We start from the raw sequence: 16,530 nt of genomic DNA, 5'->3' as shown, positions 1-16,530 counted from the left end.
TAATTAGTAAAGAAATAATTAGTGACGTTACATAACTTCTCCCAACAACACAGTCTTATATCATACTATCTCTGTGCTATAAATATATATATATATGGAGTTTAGCATATTCATATTTTTTTGTTATTATTATGTCTGTGTTCGACCATGGAGATCACATTCGTTCTGTCTGTCTCTCTCACTGTGTCACACTGTCTGTCTGGTTGTCGGGATGTGTCCCAACAGACTGCCTTAGACTGGCAGAGTGTTGATCTGAGTGTCAGTGGGACTGGGGGTCTTCTTTCCCAGCCCTCCTCTCTTCCACCAGCTGACAGACAAGGTCAGGGACTCATGCAGCCTGTCCCTCTCAGCTCCTGACAGCCCTTCCTTTGGGAAACAAACTCCGGACAACCCTGCACTCTCTGGCACGCACCAGCACCAATTAATATTGCATCACCGTTTTCTAATCTGCTCCCTCAGGACCTGCTTCTCCGGGTATGATCAGGCCACCTCACTTTCCTCCATCTCAACCTCCGCTAGCCTCCTTCCATAACAGGGAACAGATAAAAAAATATGTATTGCACTGCACATGGCACTCGTCTTGTTGGGTGTTGTTGTGATTTGTCTCAGTTTATGTTTGTGGTTTGTTATCTTTTGAGAGGAAGAAATCTTTTGCAGGAAGACCCCTGCATAATTCATATTTTTTTTCTGCTGAAACTAAACTAAATTCTTTTAGGGTTAAGAGTGAAGAGATTTCCTGCACATGCTACTTATTGAATAAAACTGATTTGATTTGACTGTGAAGGGGCTCAGAGTAACTTTGTCAGAATTATTTCTGCCAAGTAAATTCATCTCCTGCTATTTCTGAGATGAACGATAGCTAAAACTGAACTTTAGTTTATTTTTAACCATGCTTGCATGCACGTCTCTTGGGATGGAATTGACGTTCGGTTGGTTGGTCCATTACTTTGGACCAGACTGAAATATCACAACAACTATCAGATGGAGTGCCATGAAATTTTGTTGCAAACTTTCATGGTAGGAGAATGAAACCTACTGACTGATCCGCTGAACTTTCCTTTAGTGCCACCAGGTTGAAATTTGTGATTTGTTTGAGTGAAATCTGAAAACATTGAGTGAAACAACCATCATGACAAACTTTAAAGACATCAGCATGTTAGCATTAGGATTTTTAACAGGTTAGCGTGCTGACATGCTGGTATTTAGCGGAAAGCACCACTGTGCTTTAGTAGAGCCTCACAGAGCTGCTAAAATGGCTTTGATTCTTATTTTTGTTTGCTTCATTTTTAGAATTACTTACTACTGTTAAATAATTTTCCTATTTAGGAGAAATGACAATGAAAAACATCTGGAATTTCTTGTAAGTAACCTTCTTCGATTTTAGCGTGATCCAAAAAAAAAAACTTACCAGTGCCATCTCAAACGAAATTGTTGTGTCATTTCTAGGGACACAATTTCCAAACAATAATAAATGTTTAGCCATAAATTTGATCTTAATTAAAGTCTCTGTGTCCAAAGCCACCGAGTCTGTGCTGTAAGTGAAATATAACAAGTATCCATCTCTTTCTGCCATGTGAAGCTTAGGACAGACGGATCAGAGAGCGATTATTTTATGGATTTCTTCATGATGTTGACACATTTTATCATTCTGATGTCCTGTGTTAGTTTGGGAGTTGGGAACATGACTTACCACTCTGTCCGATTGCTAGAACTGAGATGAGGAGAGCATTGCCATTTGTTTCGGCCTTGTACCTCCATTCTTCAAACTCTGAACTACTTACAGTGAGAGACATAACACCTCCTGTGACCTTAGTGAATGACTTATCCTCCTACCTTGGGGACTGAGTGATGTGCTTGTGGCTCTGAGAATAGCTCCAGTGCTGTCCGTCTCGGTTGGGGTCGAGAGCCGCCTGGGCGGTGCAGTGTATTTGTCTGAATCACAGCTCCTGGCTCGCACATTTGACTCTCCCTCTCATACATACACACACACACACACACTTACTGTCCGCTGATGTACAGTCACACATTCTACTGCTTAGTATAGCATGATGGAGGAGCACTGGGGCCATGTGTCACACCTTGACTGCTAAAGCACTCACCTGGCCTCTCCTCAACACTGATGGATTTACACTGGCCCTGCAGAGGTGGCATAACCACACATATACACACAGAGATTGTACTCTAGATCACTTGTTCTTGGACTGTTTCCTCAAGAACATCAGCTTAGAGGGTGTGAAGGAGAGGGAAAGAACACAGGAATGTTGGCCAGTAAGATATGGCTACTTCTTATATCGTCCTCCTCGTCTTTGCTTCATCACATGAGAACGATATAAAGAGTTTAATTTTCAGATGAGGAGCTGACGGTGTACGTGTGTCTGATTTTATTCAGAAAGCTGACTTCCAGGCGGCCTATCAGTGTGTGTGTGTGTGTGTGTATGTGTGTGTGTATGTGTGTGTGTGTGTGTGTGTGTTCCACAGATTGCTAATCTCTCTGAAGTCCTGTTTGTTCTCCAGGTTTGCCCCCACTACAAACATTTCCATGATCAAAGCTGCTGAAAAGGCCTGCCACTTCAAACAAAGTATACACACACTCACATATATATACAGATACACACACACACACAGCACGCATCCATTCCTACACAGCTCTATGGCCGGCACGTTGTCATGACAACCACATTAATCCTAAACCAACCGGCATGCAGTTGTTGCGTCAGGTGAGCCAATCAGGAGTGGGCAGAGAAAGAGACATACAGGAGTCATGAGCTCAATTACCATTTCAGTGCTCGTTTAAATTACAGACGTACAAGTTTATTTTCACTGTAGACACAGTATATGCCATGGATACCACAACATAGCTACTCTAAAATATGAAAGGCAGTATTCATTCACGTTATTTGTATAACTGAAAGGTGAGCATCTCCTGGTTTCATTTAAATTCACAGGCTGTGAATTATTATTTTATTTTTTTTAGATCAGAAGTCATTCAATTTCCCAGAGATAAGCAGCGACGTTATCTGACACGTGATGTCAGCTTTATCAGGAAGTCGTATTAACAGCAGGTGTTAGGCTGCATTTAAATCCTTTCGAGTTAACGTACAGAGAGATTACGGAGATAGATAACTCCTGATACTTTACCTTTTTTTAATCACAGGAACAAAACTTAAATTTAAAAGAACTGTTGATTTACCCTGCGGCTGGAGTGAAAGCTCTTTCTTATATGAAGATGCATGTATATAAATCAATATGAGTTAACTGAGGTAATATTCAGTTTGGGAAAGAAATGTGTTTTATTGTATAATGATGTTTTGATTGCTCTGTAGTGAACTGTTTACCTGTAGTTTGGATTTGTGTGGTAATAGTGGAAGCTGTTTTCATATTGTTTGTCTGTAAAGAGTCTTCTGTATCAGATTGGTAGCTGATCTGACCATTCTACATTGTCAATTGTCCTCATCACCATCATCTTCTTCTAACATACTAACATGTAGATAAAAAGACAAACTATTTGTAAAACTGAACTCTCGGTAAAGCTTAAACAATTATGATTCGAGACCTGAGCTGAAATATTTTCAGTTGAGAGCTTTCTGTCCATGTGTCTACATATATATTTATTATGTTTAAAAAAGAAAAATGGTAAGAGTCCAATACTAGTCTGGCTTTTGTTGTGATCCCCAAATCCAAACTATAACCTGTGCAACTCAATACACGTCTCCGCCTTAATAGCTTCCGAATGCATAAACCTGAAAAAATGTCCTCGCCTGTGTCCTACCAAATTTTTGAAATGAATTTGTTGGAACTTGTTTTTGCTGTTTACAGCAAACTATGAGCATCTGTATCAGAGTTGCTTTGAACATTCCCTTTTAACTGTCGTGAGATATTGTAAATTGACAACTACACGAATGACAGATGGAGAAAAAAAAAATGGTTTCAAAACTAGTTAATCAAGACCTGCAGGAATTATGGTTCCAATTTAAAATAACTGCCATCAATGATTTAGAGTCATCTTAACAACTGTCAAGACGACAGGTCCTAAATGACAGCTTTAAAAATGCTAAGAGTCAAAAAGACTCAAATCAAAATCTCAGATTTTTCCAGAGTGCCGGGGCAGGCTGCTTTAAAAAGCTTGACAGGAGAGTGTGTGTGAGACTGTGTGGCTGAAAAACGGAATGAAGAAATGCCTATTACTGGAGCTGATAGTCTACTGAAAGCTTTGGAAATCACCAAAGAGCTGAACACACCCACAGTTGAGTTCAAAGTCTGTGTAAACGATTGATGCGCCGAAATGGACTGTGCCTCCATTGCAGGACTTCTTGCTGAGCGCTTCCTCTCAGACTTCAGAGAGAAACTACTGATTCTGATAGAAAGCTGATTTTCTTTGAGATGAAAAAAATGGAATTATAGAGACCCACAGGCTATAGTTTGTCATGTTTGCTGTATTTATTTTAAATGTGATCATGATTTAAGAATATAGCGTTTATACAAATATATGTAACTATATGTACTATATATATACATACATCCATACATCCATCCATACATCCATCCATACATACATACATACATACATACATATGGCTACTATGAAGAATCTAAAATATAAAACATATTTTGCTTTGTTTTCTTTACCATATATTCCATACCATTGCATAACTTTGTAGTTTTGATATCTTCAGTTTTAATCTACAGTAGAAAATATTAAAAAGAAACTATTTCCACCTCTGTTCTAGTTTATCAATGAGCTGACAGCACCAGGTAACCTGGCTTGCTGAGTCTTCAGTACCTGTAGCTATAACAATAGACCTCCTGATTCCCCTGGACAGCTCACTGTTTAAAACAGCACTGCTGACTGCATGTCACAGTTTTTTTTTCTTTTTTCTGATGTAAGAGCTGTCCAACCAGCTCAGGAGAACAAGAGTGCAGCTCTTAAAATGGGACACACGACTGTCAGGGATAAAAATACCAGAAATTGTAATAGTTGAGACGATAAAGACTGCTGTTGGGAGCAAACAGAAACAACAGAGCCCTGTTTGCTTTTTCTTGATTTGCGTGTGTGTGAGAGAGACAAGCGACTTTAAAGGAAACATTTGGGAAAACAATCTCATTCGCTTTCTTGCCGAGACTAGATGACAAGTTCAATACCACTTTCATGCCTGTTTTGTTAAGTAGGGAGCTAATCACCTCCCTTGAGCTGGAAAGTGATAAGCTTAACATAAGGAGGAAACAGCTAGACTGTCCATGGCCAAAGTTCGAAAATGCACAAAACTAAACAGTGCAATAAAGTGGTGTAATATTTGTTCAATCCAGACGCAAACAGAAACAAAAAAATGTCAGTTTGTGGTTTTAGTTACATGGTATACATATTTAAGTGACTTCCTGAAATCGCTTCAATCAACTCTGTCACAGTGATGTCGCAGTCGTCTTGCAAAGTCGGCAAAAAAGACGCTGTAGCAGACAGAAAGACACACAGCTGCTAATGATACATCTCCTTGTGTGTTCGTGTATCTGTAAGACAAAGTAATACTTGTTCCAACACAACCATTCCAGTGTTAACGTGCTTAAATATTAACATATGAACAGCTGGCCTCCCCAGCTGATCATCTCATAGCTTTGCGGCCCTCTCTAAAAGCAGCAATAGCACTAAATACTGTTCTCTATAGAAAATGAAATGACGATTATACGCAGAAAAACAGTCTAGCTCTGCTGCCCTCTCACATGTAACACACTGGCGTAACTTGTAAAGGAACCGAAGTGTGCTTTACTTTTTACGTTTCTGCTCTTAATAAAGAAACAGCGCTTATTATCCCATTGTCTTTGTTATTTTGTTATTGTTTTCGGTGTGTCCCAGTGGCCTGTTGATTTGAGTGGAGCGCTAAGTGGTTGTTAATGGCACAAACATGACAGTGGTTTTAAAATAGCAGACCGCCCATTAGGCTAGTATTAACAAGGTAATGGCCTGTTACTAAACTGCTGAATGACATTGTCGCCGCCGCTGAGCCGAGCTGATGCCTGCAATGCACGCATGACCCAACTCACACACATACACACACCACACACACACACACACACACACACACACACCTCATACGGTTATTCCTTGCACAAATACACAAATGCAAGTGTTTTGTTTAGTATTTCATGTGTGTATAGACTGGTGAGCAGTTCTGCAGACTAAAAGTGATCTACAGTAACTTTGCTGTATAGATGTGAGGAGGAAAGAAGAAAGTAGGTAGAATCGAACAGAATAGAAAGGAAGATAATTGACTGAAAGACATAGCTGGGAGGTGTGACTGTAGTTATTAAAGCTGCGATGCACCATTGTTGTTTACCTCAGCCCAGCTGTATTGTTGTGGCTCAGAAATTATTGATAGGCAGGAAAAGTCAGAGTAATAAAGAACTACACATCAGTTCTGTCTGTATGTCCGACTGTCTGACTGCTCTGCTTGTTAGATGGGCTTTAGTTACTTCGTTACTTATCTTCTGTCTGAAAAGCAACACTGGTCCAAATGACATTTAAGGACAGACCGTGACCTCTTTGTCCATATAATGCTCCAGTGCAGATGTAACTGTTCATGTACTGTATGTCTGCTTGTGCACATCTCGCCATTTTTTCCTGTAGTATGTTGCATTCTCCAAATACACACTCATGTACAGTACACACACACACAAACACACTCCTACACTGTGGTGCGGTGATAGGGCAGCGCAGTAGGGGGTATATCCCTGGGAAATCATTTCTACCCCTCCTTTATTCCTATTTGTAACTTGTCCTTTCAAGCAAGACGGCCCTTAAAGTTCAGTGGCACATTCTTCAAAAAAGGCTATTACTGGCTGCCTCTGATTCTGTATCATGCTGAGCACAGACCAGCCATCCCTCCTTTTTATGTTCCTCTCCTCCTGTCATCATTTTCTGAAGGCAAGAGAGGAGAAGTCAGGGTTTCAGAAAGGCCTGTGACCAATGTCTTGAAACCCTAAGCAGTCTCCGCCTCTGACTTTGCGCCAGACGTCCATATTATATCGCTAAAAGGGCGAATTGCTTTTGATACTTGACAGAGCTCCCTTTTTGTCTCTCTCTCAGAGAATGTCTGTCTCGCTCTCTATGCCAACTGTCTATCACACTCGTTCCCGACACTTACAGGGCTCCATAAAACAGTGTGTGACTGTAAGAGATACAGGCTGCTTCAGAAAGACATGAAGAAAAGCTTGAAGTTGGCCCTGAAGACTAGACAAAGAATAAACCTGCACACAATAGACTGTGGTAATAAGGCTGAATTTCTCAACACTTTCTGGTCTCTAACCACATTTAGAATAATATTTGCCTAGTTGTCATATTATAACCAACGTGTCATTCTGTGTTTGAGACAAACAAAGAAATATGTTTTTTAAATAAAGATGTTAAGCAAATACATTCCTCTCATAAACCTCCAGTGAAGGTCTGACAAAGTCAGGTTGACAAACGGGTTCACTCAACCTTGGTTGTTGCAACTTTTGACTCAGTAAATGGCAGCAAAGCTCCCTTGTGTAATTAAACATTTATGTCTTAATATGGTTCACCTTCAGTAGCATATTGATAAACATACACTATCAGATTTGTTTCTATGCCTTAGGCCATTCAACATGTCGTGTTGAGCTAAGATATTACAGAACAGTTTAACACCCTCTGAAAATATTATTTTTGCTGACCTTTAACCGGTGTGTAGGACAACACTTTCCTGACCTTCTACCTCCCACAAAACACATGAAATATGTGAAAGGCACGATTTAGAGCCAGTTATTTGTCCATTCTGAGCTACTGTAGAAACATGGTGGTTCAACATGGAAGAGAACCAGCAGCCTCTGTAGATAAAAGAAAAATTATTTTATTCTAATGTAACAAAAAATAAAAACGTATTTTCAGTTGATTACACATTAATATTTATAAAACCTGCATTTTATATTATCATATATGTAAATAAAGCACCTTAAACTCTACATACCGGACCTTTAACTCCTTACTTGCTGTAGTGATGTAGAAACATACACCAGTGAGCAAAACACTTCTTCCCAGCCTGCTGTTAAGCTTCATTGTGTGCATGGCACTATGCTGCTTTAATTCAATATCAGGTCTGACTTTTTAATAGTGTGTAAAAATAGGGTAGTCATCAGTTACATCATTACTGTCATGGTGTATCCACGTGAGTACTCATTTGCGACCCTAACATAACCAGAGCTCACAGTGGTAGTGGTCTGCTCCTTGGTCAATGATGGCCAAAGGCCCACATCTGACCGCCTCTTCTCACTATTAACATAATTAGAAAGCCCTTCAGCGCAGGCTTGAATGCTGATGTGTAGGACTGATCCCCCTTTCCACCCCCCCAATCCTTCCCATGTTCCTCTCCCTCCATCAGTGTGTCCCCCTCTGTCACTCTGTCACTCCCATTGTCTGTGACCTCCACTGTCATCACAGCTGCCCTTGAGGAGCAGAAATCTCTCCATTTCACAGGGACCAGCCATAAGGGGGCTTGATTGCGGCAAATTGATCCATAATCACACAGCGCTCAGAGCTTTTTATCCTGCCGCCTCTTCATCTCCACTTTAGAGGCCCGCCGTTGGCGTATTTACACGCTGTCATCTCAAGGGTTTCCTCTGCTGGCGCCCTTCTCTCTGTTTCTTTTCTCTCTCTCTCTCTTTCTCCTTCATTTCCTTTATGACTCTCCCAATTTTCTTTTCTCTCCTTCTCCGTCCCTCCCCTTTCTGTCTGGATGTGATGCCAATCGGAGTGTCTCGACATGGCTATTGTAATCCCCTCCCTAGGCCTCCTCTCTCTCTCGCACACACACACACACACACACACACACACCTCGGACCACCACATCTCTACTTTTGATTGCCCTCTTCGGCTACACATATATCCTAGATGGTTATGTTAAGTGAATAAGTGAAGTATGGAGGCCGGAGAGGCAAGGAAGTGTATAGAGAAGCAGTTAACAGGACAATGGTATAGAAGGATGCTCCAGTGGTGAACATGACTTAACGCAACAGATACCTCAGAGTTGTCTAGTACATCCTCTTTTTAGTGTCCTGTCTGTAACGAAATATTGTCAAAGCAGATTGTACAATGTTTGCCCTGTAGGTATATTAATTCATGATAAACGGAAAAATGGTTTACGTTTGTTTTTTCTGGAATTTGGGTTTTTTTCTCAGGCAGGAGTTTACAATTGAACCAGATTGAACCAGAACAAGAGGTCATATTATACTAAATACCTTTAGTTTTTGATACTTTTTGGCAAACAAACAAGTAATATTCACTATTTCCCAATCAGATGTTAACCCAATATGTTGAGGCATGTTGGGAAATACAATTTACAGAAATCAGAATTGCATAGTCTTTCTATTTTTTTGATTTGTTGCATGATATGTGGTGAGAAGGATACAACTAAATAAACAGTAATATGATGAATATATGAAAACAAGAGCCAGATTTTGAAGGAGCTCAGTAAAGTTTCATGTGTTGTTCCTCTGATTTCCTGCATTTCTTTGTTCTCTCTTCACCTCTGTCCCGCTGCTGTCCTGTCTTTTTATCAGTCATCCTCTATCTCTGTGCATCCACCTGTCTGTGTAAATATCCTCTCCTCTGTAGCTTTCTTTCTTCATCAGCTCAGGGAAAATACCGTGGCCGCCTTTCATGACAATTAGCAATATTTAGGCAGGGACTCTCTTCTCTTTTACTGCATCCCTCTCACCCTCTCTCTCTCTCTCTCTTCCTCCTTCTCACCTCACTGAGAGTTTAGCTGTGTAGTGCGTGGTGTGTGAAGTGACAGGGGATGCTTTATGAATGCGTGAGGAGGCCTTGGCAGTGCCCCTGCCTCCCCACAATAAGATGAGCTGAATAAATCTGAGACACGCCACAGGCTCTCCAGCACCTATAGACACACACACACACACACAAATTTAACTCAGGGACCTGGTCAATTCCTGGGGAAGAAAACAGCATCATAAAACTCTTATCACTTTAGAGCCCTCCTCACTTCAGCGCATATCCTCATCCCTCTCTGTCTCTCCTTTTCTTCTTCCTTTCTTCCTCTCTCTCTCTGTTTGTCCTTGAGGTGGCAGAGGGTGGTTTTAGAGGGTGGAGCAAGGGTGGGGGGGGTGTGAAGAGGTGCAGAGCTTTGATGCTTGTTGGGGCTCACTCAGCTGGGCAGTACACGGTGCTGCATCTCATCCCAAGGCTCTGTATAAATTCAACGCCAGTGACAATTTACAGCTCGCGCCCATCCTCGATATGACGCACTGAGCAGCGCGCCAAGCGTGTCTTGTTGCCATCTCACCAAAGTGAGGCTAATTTATTACAGTGTAAAACCCACAGAGCAGAGAGAAGGGGGGTGGCAGAGATATAGAGAGGCCTTGGTTTGAGACTTGTGGTATAATGTAGTATAAAGCTGTGGCCAGTGTGACATTGTTTTTTATTGTATGACTGTGTGCTGTGAGCAGGGTGGCAGTATATACTGGAGCATATTTTCCCCACTGTGTGCCAAAGAGTTTAGATATTCCATATTTCATCTGGTTTGATATAAAACCTAAGATGCTATTTAGTGTCCAATAAGATAACTGTAGTCGTGCAGTTTAGTGCCTGTTTCAAAAGTTTTCCTCGTTCTTCCATGTCACAAAGTTTGGACACCGATGATATTAAAAAAGTAAGCAAAATCCGCCTCTATCTTCTTGAATCAGATTTACTTTTTAAGTGGGTAAATGTATTTAAATATATGCCATGATGCTTTAAGAAGGTCTTGACAGGGCTTCCTTTGCGTCTGCTAAAGAAGAGTGATGAAGACGAACTCAGTTAATTACATCATGTCACAACTTATGAGATTGAACCCAAAGTTCCCAGGACTCCTGTCTCAGAAAGAGCTGACCAGCACAATTTGGACTGACCTTCAGAATTCATTAGATTTATGTTGTTTTTTTTTCACAGCCACTTTTCTTCTCTCCAGTAATTTACATATTTATCAGAGCTGATCGTAGTTTGACATCCTTTAATTTTTTTTTTTCTTTCCCTCTCGGCGAGCTGCAAGAGAATGAGCAGTAATGTGGCGTATAGTGCAGCGCGTGACTTTGGCAGGTGAGAAATCTGCTGAGGGAGCATTTTGATTTGGAAGTGTGGGCATAAATTTTGCCTCTGCTGCTTTCATTCACTCATTGTCACACCCCACTCCCCCCCCTGCTCGGCCTCCATCCTCTTACTGTATCCCTCTATCGTTTTCTCTCATTCTCCTTCTCTTCCTAATTTTTTTACACTTTTATATTTTATTTTGTTGTGTTCTCTGAGCTGCTGTGACAGGCCCACAGAGCACTGTGATGACGTGAAGTTAAACAGGCGGTGTTAAAGATTGGGCGGCTGTGGCTCAGAGGTAGAGCGGGTCGTCCACTAATCAGGTGGTTCAATTCACTCCTCCGGTCTGCATGTTGAAGTGTCCTTTGGCTAGGGCTGGGTATCGTTTAAAAATATTTGATACCTGTACCGATACCAGTACCCTTAACACGATACCGATACCAACTGAGTACTTCATTCGATACTTTTTTTCAGCTTGATTCAATATTAATCATGTGAAAAGAAAGCAAATTGGTTGCGTAAATGTCACTGGCATCTCGTAATGATAACCAGTCAACTCCGCACGGCTTCAACCTGCTTTACCACCATACAAACTATTGGTGGACCAATCACAAGGCGCATTGAATTGAAGAACGCTTGTGGTGATTGGCTGCGAGCAAATCCATAGAAACAGTAGTTTTTTTTCTTCATCTGGGTACAAAAAGAACCAATTGCAGGTATGGTTTGACAGGCCCAGTTTCGATACTACTTGGTATCGGGTTGTTTCGGTCGATACCTGAAAAGTATCGAGTACCGATACCCAGCCCTACCTTTGGCAAGAAAATTGCTCCTTGTAAGTCGCTTTGGATAAAAGCATCAGCTAAAAGACTAAATGGTAAATGGTAAGAGGATCATCATTTGGACACATGGCCTCTCAGCAGGAGGTAGTGTTGCCACACCAGCAGGGCTGCAGTGAAGAATTAAAGACACAAAAACTGCTTAGATGTCTAACATATGTAAACAGTACATTCCAGTGCTTGTGATATTTTGCATCAAAAACAAAATTGTGCTCTTACCACTTAATTTTACAGTTTTGGTCAAAGTTTTGCAGGTCATAGAAATGAATTGGCAGTGGTTGCAGTGGTAGACATTCAGCTGAGCTCTCAGACATTCATTGTGGAAACTCTGTTGTTCTTCCCTCCTACTACAGTCTCCAGAAATTGTCTGCAAAGAAAAAAGAAGAGTTCCAGGAAAGAGCGTTAGATCATTTGTGTTAGCTTAGAAAGGTACTTTTCAGTCTGATCTCTTACCTTCTCTTTCTCTTTTACTTCTGTCTTTGGTTCCCTTGTGATACCAGTCTCCGTCTCATGGAAGCCCCCCGCCTGCTGATCTCTACTGACACCTTGAGGTCAGGAGATGCCGCTGCAACACTCTGCTCCTGAGTCTCATCCGTAACTTGACCCTAACCTTCATGTTATAAGTCACCCACACCTAAGCCCAAAATTAGATTTTCCCTCAGATATCGCCTCACACTTGGTTCCTCTAGGCTCCCTCTGGGTGTTGGGGTGCCTATGGAATAGTGGGACTTAATTTTGTGCTACATCGCTTGGCTGGGCACAGCTAGATGCAGAGGAATGCAGAGATACAGACACATAAACACAACAACTACTTGGGGAGCATTTGTGAGAGCCCTGAGGAGATACAGTCGCACACACACACACACACATAGACGGAACGATGTGGGATAAACAGTGGATCTATTGTAAGCTCCAGGAGCCTGCTGTAAGAGATTGTTTTGATGAAGCAGCAAGGGTACACTAGCACTGAGACTAAATGTAGCATGGCCACGATGGTTGAATTCCCAGACAGTCGGGACCTTGGCAGCTGCCTCTGGTTTGGCTCACAACTTTCTGGATTCTTGGTTTTACTGTAGTGAGAAAAGCTCTGTGTTTATGTCCGTCTTTTTTTTTTTACTTTCCTGATTGCAGCTTTGTACTGTACAATGTGTGTGTATGTGTGTCTATGTGTATGTCATGGCTCTGTTCTTGTACCGAGAGCCTGTGTGGTGGCCTGGGGTCGAGGCCAAAGTAGAATTTCTAAGTGATGGAATTTCACAGCCACCGAGCACCCAGCAGCCAGCCAAACCGCAAGCACTCACATTTACAACAAACGGCCCGCCCCGTTCCACGGAGACTCCTGAATGGCAAAGCCATTTGTCTCGGTGAAGGGCAGAGGAAGAGAAAAACGAAATAAAATCAGAGGCAGAGTACTTAAATGGAACAATGCTTTTTTTGTTTACGATCCCTAACCACTCAGACAGACACATATGTACACACACACATATAAACACACTCTGAGGCTGCTCCTAGGCTAAATTGGAATTAAGGAGAAGGAAAGGTGCATAGCCTGTTGCTAATTTGCATTTTCTCTGCTCAGCAGAAGCCAGTGGAAGAATCAATAAGATATTAAGTTTGTGTATAATGATGAGGCACACGATCACTTTCATCCATTAGCAACAGCAGATTAGAGGAGAAACATTGGCCAAGAAAACAGCAAAATTTTGACCTCTGTGAATTGTTATTCAGTCTGTCTATTGTACGGTATTTGAGGAATGTTCATCAAAATATCTACAATAATACAGGAGGTTACCATAACCTCTTAGAACAGAACAATAAAGTATTTTTTGATCCTACCTTCAAATACACCATCTCTGGAAATTCACAGCAGGCATCAAATAAGACATTTAAACACATTCACATCATTCTCGTGTAATTAAAAGTTTCAGATTTAGTCATTCATATCTCAGAATCCTCCAACTCTCACTTTGTTTCTATTTGTTTCAACATTTTCTCAAACATGTCGAAAGTTTCATTAGAAGTCTCTAATGCAGGGTATAATTCAACTCTCCAACTTCCCCTCCAAGGAGCAGAGGGTGTGCGTGTGGGGGTGACTGTCTAGCCATAGAGAAGTCTTCTGCCAGACCTGAAGAGTTAAATCAAAGAAGAGACCTCTATCAGGTCACACCTGTTGCTGGCTGATCTCGACCTCTGTAGATGTATAATTCACCTTACCTGTTGAATATTCTGTGCCGTGTGTAGGTTTGATGTTTGATTCATGTGTGTCTGCCTGTAAATTAACTTCCAGGTCAGTGTGTGTTTTGACCCAGCCTCTCTCACACTGGACTATCAGGTTCCTTGTATATTTAACTCTGACACCAGCTTAAGATAATGACATTTTAGTCTATAAAAGACTGAATGTTTTCAGAATTGCTGTCCACACGTGTGCTAGAACTTTGTTAACATTAAAGACACCTCCTCTTTCTCCCTTTGACACTCTGTTTTTAACTTTCTTTACACCTTTCTCCCTCATCCTGCTCACTCCCCCTCCTCAGACCATCACCAGAGTCCAGAGAAGGAGAAGAAGCTGGTCTTTCTTACAGCTCGTGTTCACCCTGGAGAGTCTCCTGCCTCCTTCATCTGTCAAGGTAAAGATTTATTGTGGGGTTGGTTCCGTGTTTTGTTGATTTGATTCAAATGCAGAACTACTGCTCCATATATTGTTTGGTAGTGCACACCAACATGTGTCATAGTTCATCATATGTAATGTTTGAAAGTGGGTTTACATTTTTATTTACATTATTGTAAGTCAGTGCATAGTCAGAGGGCCACAAAGGTGCCCAGGCGCTCTGGGGGTCCTCCCCCTGGAAAATTTTAGATACTTTATTTCCAGTATTTTGGTAACTTTTTATGCATGTCAATAACTACAAAACAGCCAATCAACTTGGGGCCGAATGGCCTTTGAAAAAGCAAACACAAAATCCTCGCGCCATAGAGAATCTGGCCATGATTTAGGAACACCTACTATTTACTATTTGCTATTGACAGACTCATGAAATTACATTTATAGGTGATACCATTAAAATGGCATTGCATAACACACAACATATGAAAATAAAGACTTCCTAAACAAAAGAAATGAAAGTTAAACATATTATACACAAACAGACGATAAACCAAAAATATAGAGCTACCTATGTTTAATTTTTCACATTTGTCCATGAGCTGTACAAAAATGTCTTGTCATTCTTTGAAACAAAAAATAATCCCTTAGCAATATTTTTTTAATTCAGTCAAATCTTTCTCAAATCATGGTGTAAAGGGCAACATACATTTTTAATATATATTGAATTTTCTATATACAGTAGTTACCTGTATACCTGAGAAAATCGAGGTACTGACACCTTTTTATCCTGCTACTGGTATTCACTGGTACATCCGTGATTTAGCATAATGCTTCGACATAGTTGGGGGATTTGCATGTCACACAAGAAAAAGAATGATCAAAACAACACAGCAGAGCCTGAGATATCCCGATTTTTAGTTCTTAGTACAGCTCCAAAAATGCTGGCTCCTACTTTTCCCATATGGCAACTCAGTAGCATCTTTTGTTAGATTTCCCCTTTAAAACTCTATGACCCAGTTTTTAATACAGATTTATAGTTATAAACAAACACACTGGCGTAATGTTCTCAGAAAGGTCCCTCCAGAGCCACAGGTGACACCGTGCAACTGTTTTCAAAGCCTGAGTATTCCCCATGCGTAGTAAACTGAACTGCAGGTATGAAACAGAACTTCAGAAGTGCTCCTTTAAAAGGGATAGGTCAGGTATTTTGAAGTGGGGTTGTATGAGGTACTTATGCATTGTCAGTGTGTTACCTACAGTAGACGGCAGTGAGTGCACTCCCAGCTTAGAGAAAGAGACATAACTTCTGGCACTGAAGTAGAGCAAAGCACTGCTGTGGAGAGGGTCAGCGAAAAAATATGTTTGCAGTCAAAATGCCTACCTAAAGTGTACACTATAGTGAGCTTATTCTCACAGCTTTACCTTGTCGTATAAATCTATCTACTACTCTCTATCTATAATCTCTTTAAATAAGACAGCATTTTCCATATCTTCTTGCTATATACAGTACAAACTCAGAGATGAATATTTTTAATTTCCCCTGTCCATTCATTCTTAAGGCATATGCTCTGCATCCGAACCTGAGATGTCTGCATGTTACAGGAATAGGCACAAGAAGCTGTGTTTCTATACAGTATACTATCTCAGGAAACACAATCTGAGGATATCATTGCATTGTCTTCACTCCTGAGCTCTGCTAACTCAAAACTAATAAAACAGCTTGAAAAACTGAGGAACCTTTGGGAAATTGTCTCCTTGTATGGTACAACAACATAAAACACAGTTTTAGCAGGATTTAATGACTCTTTGCTCCCTTCCTCCTGCTTATACAGAGGTGTGTGGGAAGGTTTGCTCCTTCTGGGTCCCACTTCCTTGTTTATAGGTAGCAGGTCTGAGGAGGGGAGACCTGGTGCGATAAAGGGATGGAGGGCACAGCCTTACCTTTAGCGGCAGTCCCTGTCCACTACTTTGACTCAGTAAGACAGGCTGAAGAAAGTCCATTA

General features: G+C 41.1%; 1 protein-coding gene across 1 annotated transcript in view; it reads left to right on the top strand.

The window, feature by feature from the left end:
• The window catches only part of agbl4 (AGBL carboxypeptidase 4), a 249,305-nt gene that overhangs the window by 206,875 nt on the left and 25,900 nt on the right, over nt 1-16,530 (top strand). Inside the window, exon 7 of the mRNA XM_019262716.2 lies at nt 14,457-14,549. Within this exon, the coding sequence (XP_019118261.1) occupies nt 14,457-14,549 (93 nt within the window). The remainder of the gene's footprint in view (nt 1-14,456; nt 14,550-16,530) is intronic.

This window comes from Larimichthys crocea, chromosome XVII, assembly GCF_000972845.2.
Source record: "Larimichthys crocea isolate SSNF chromosome XVII, L_crocea_2.0, whole genome shotgun sequence".
In the NCBI taxonomy this organism is placed as follows: Eukaryota; Metazoa; Chordata; class Actinopteri; family Sciaenidae; genus Larimichthys; species Larimichthys crocea.
The sequence above is the reverse complement of the archived record's forward strand: the minus strand, read 5'-3'. Positions and strand labels throughout refer to the sequence as shown.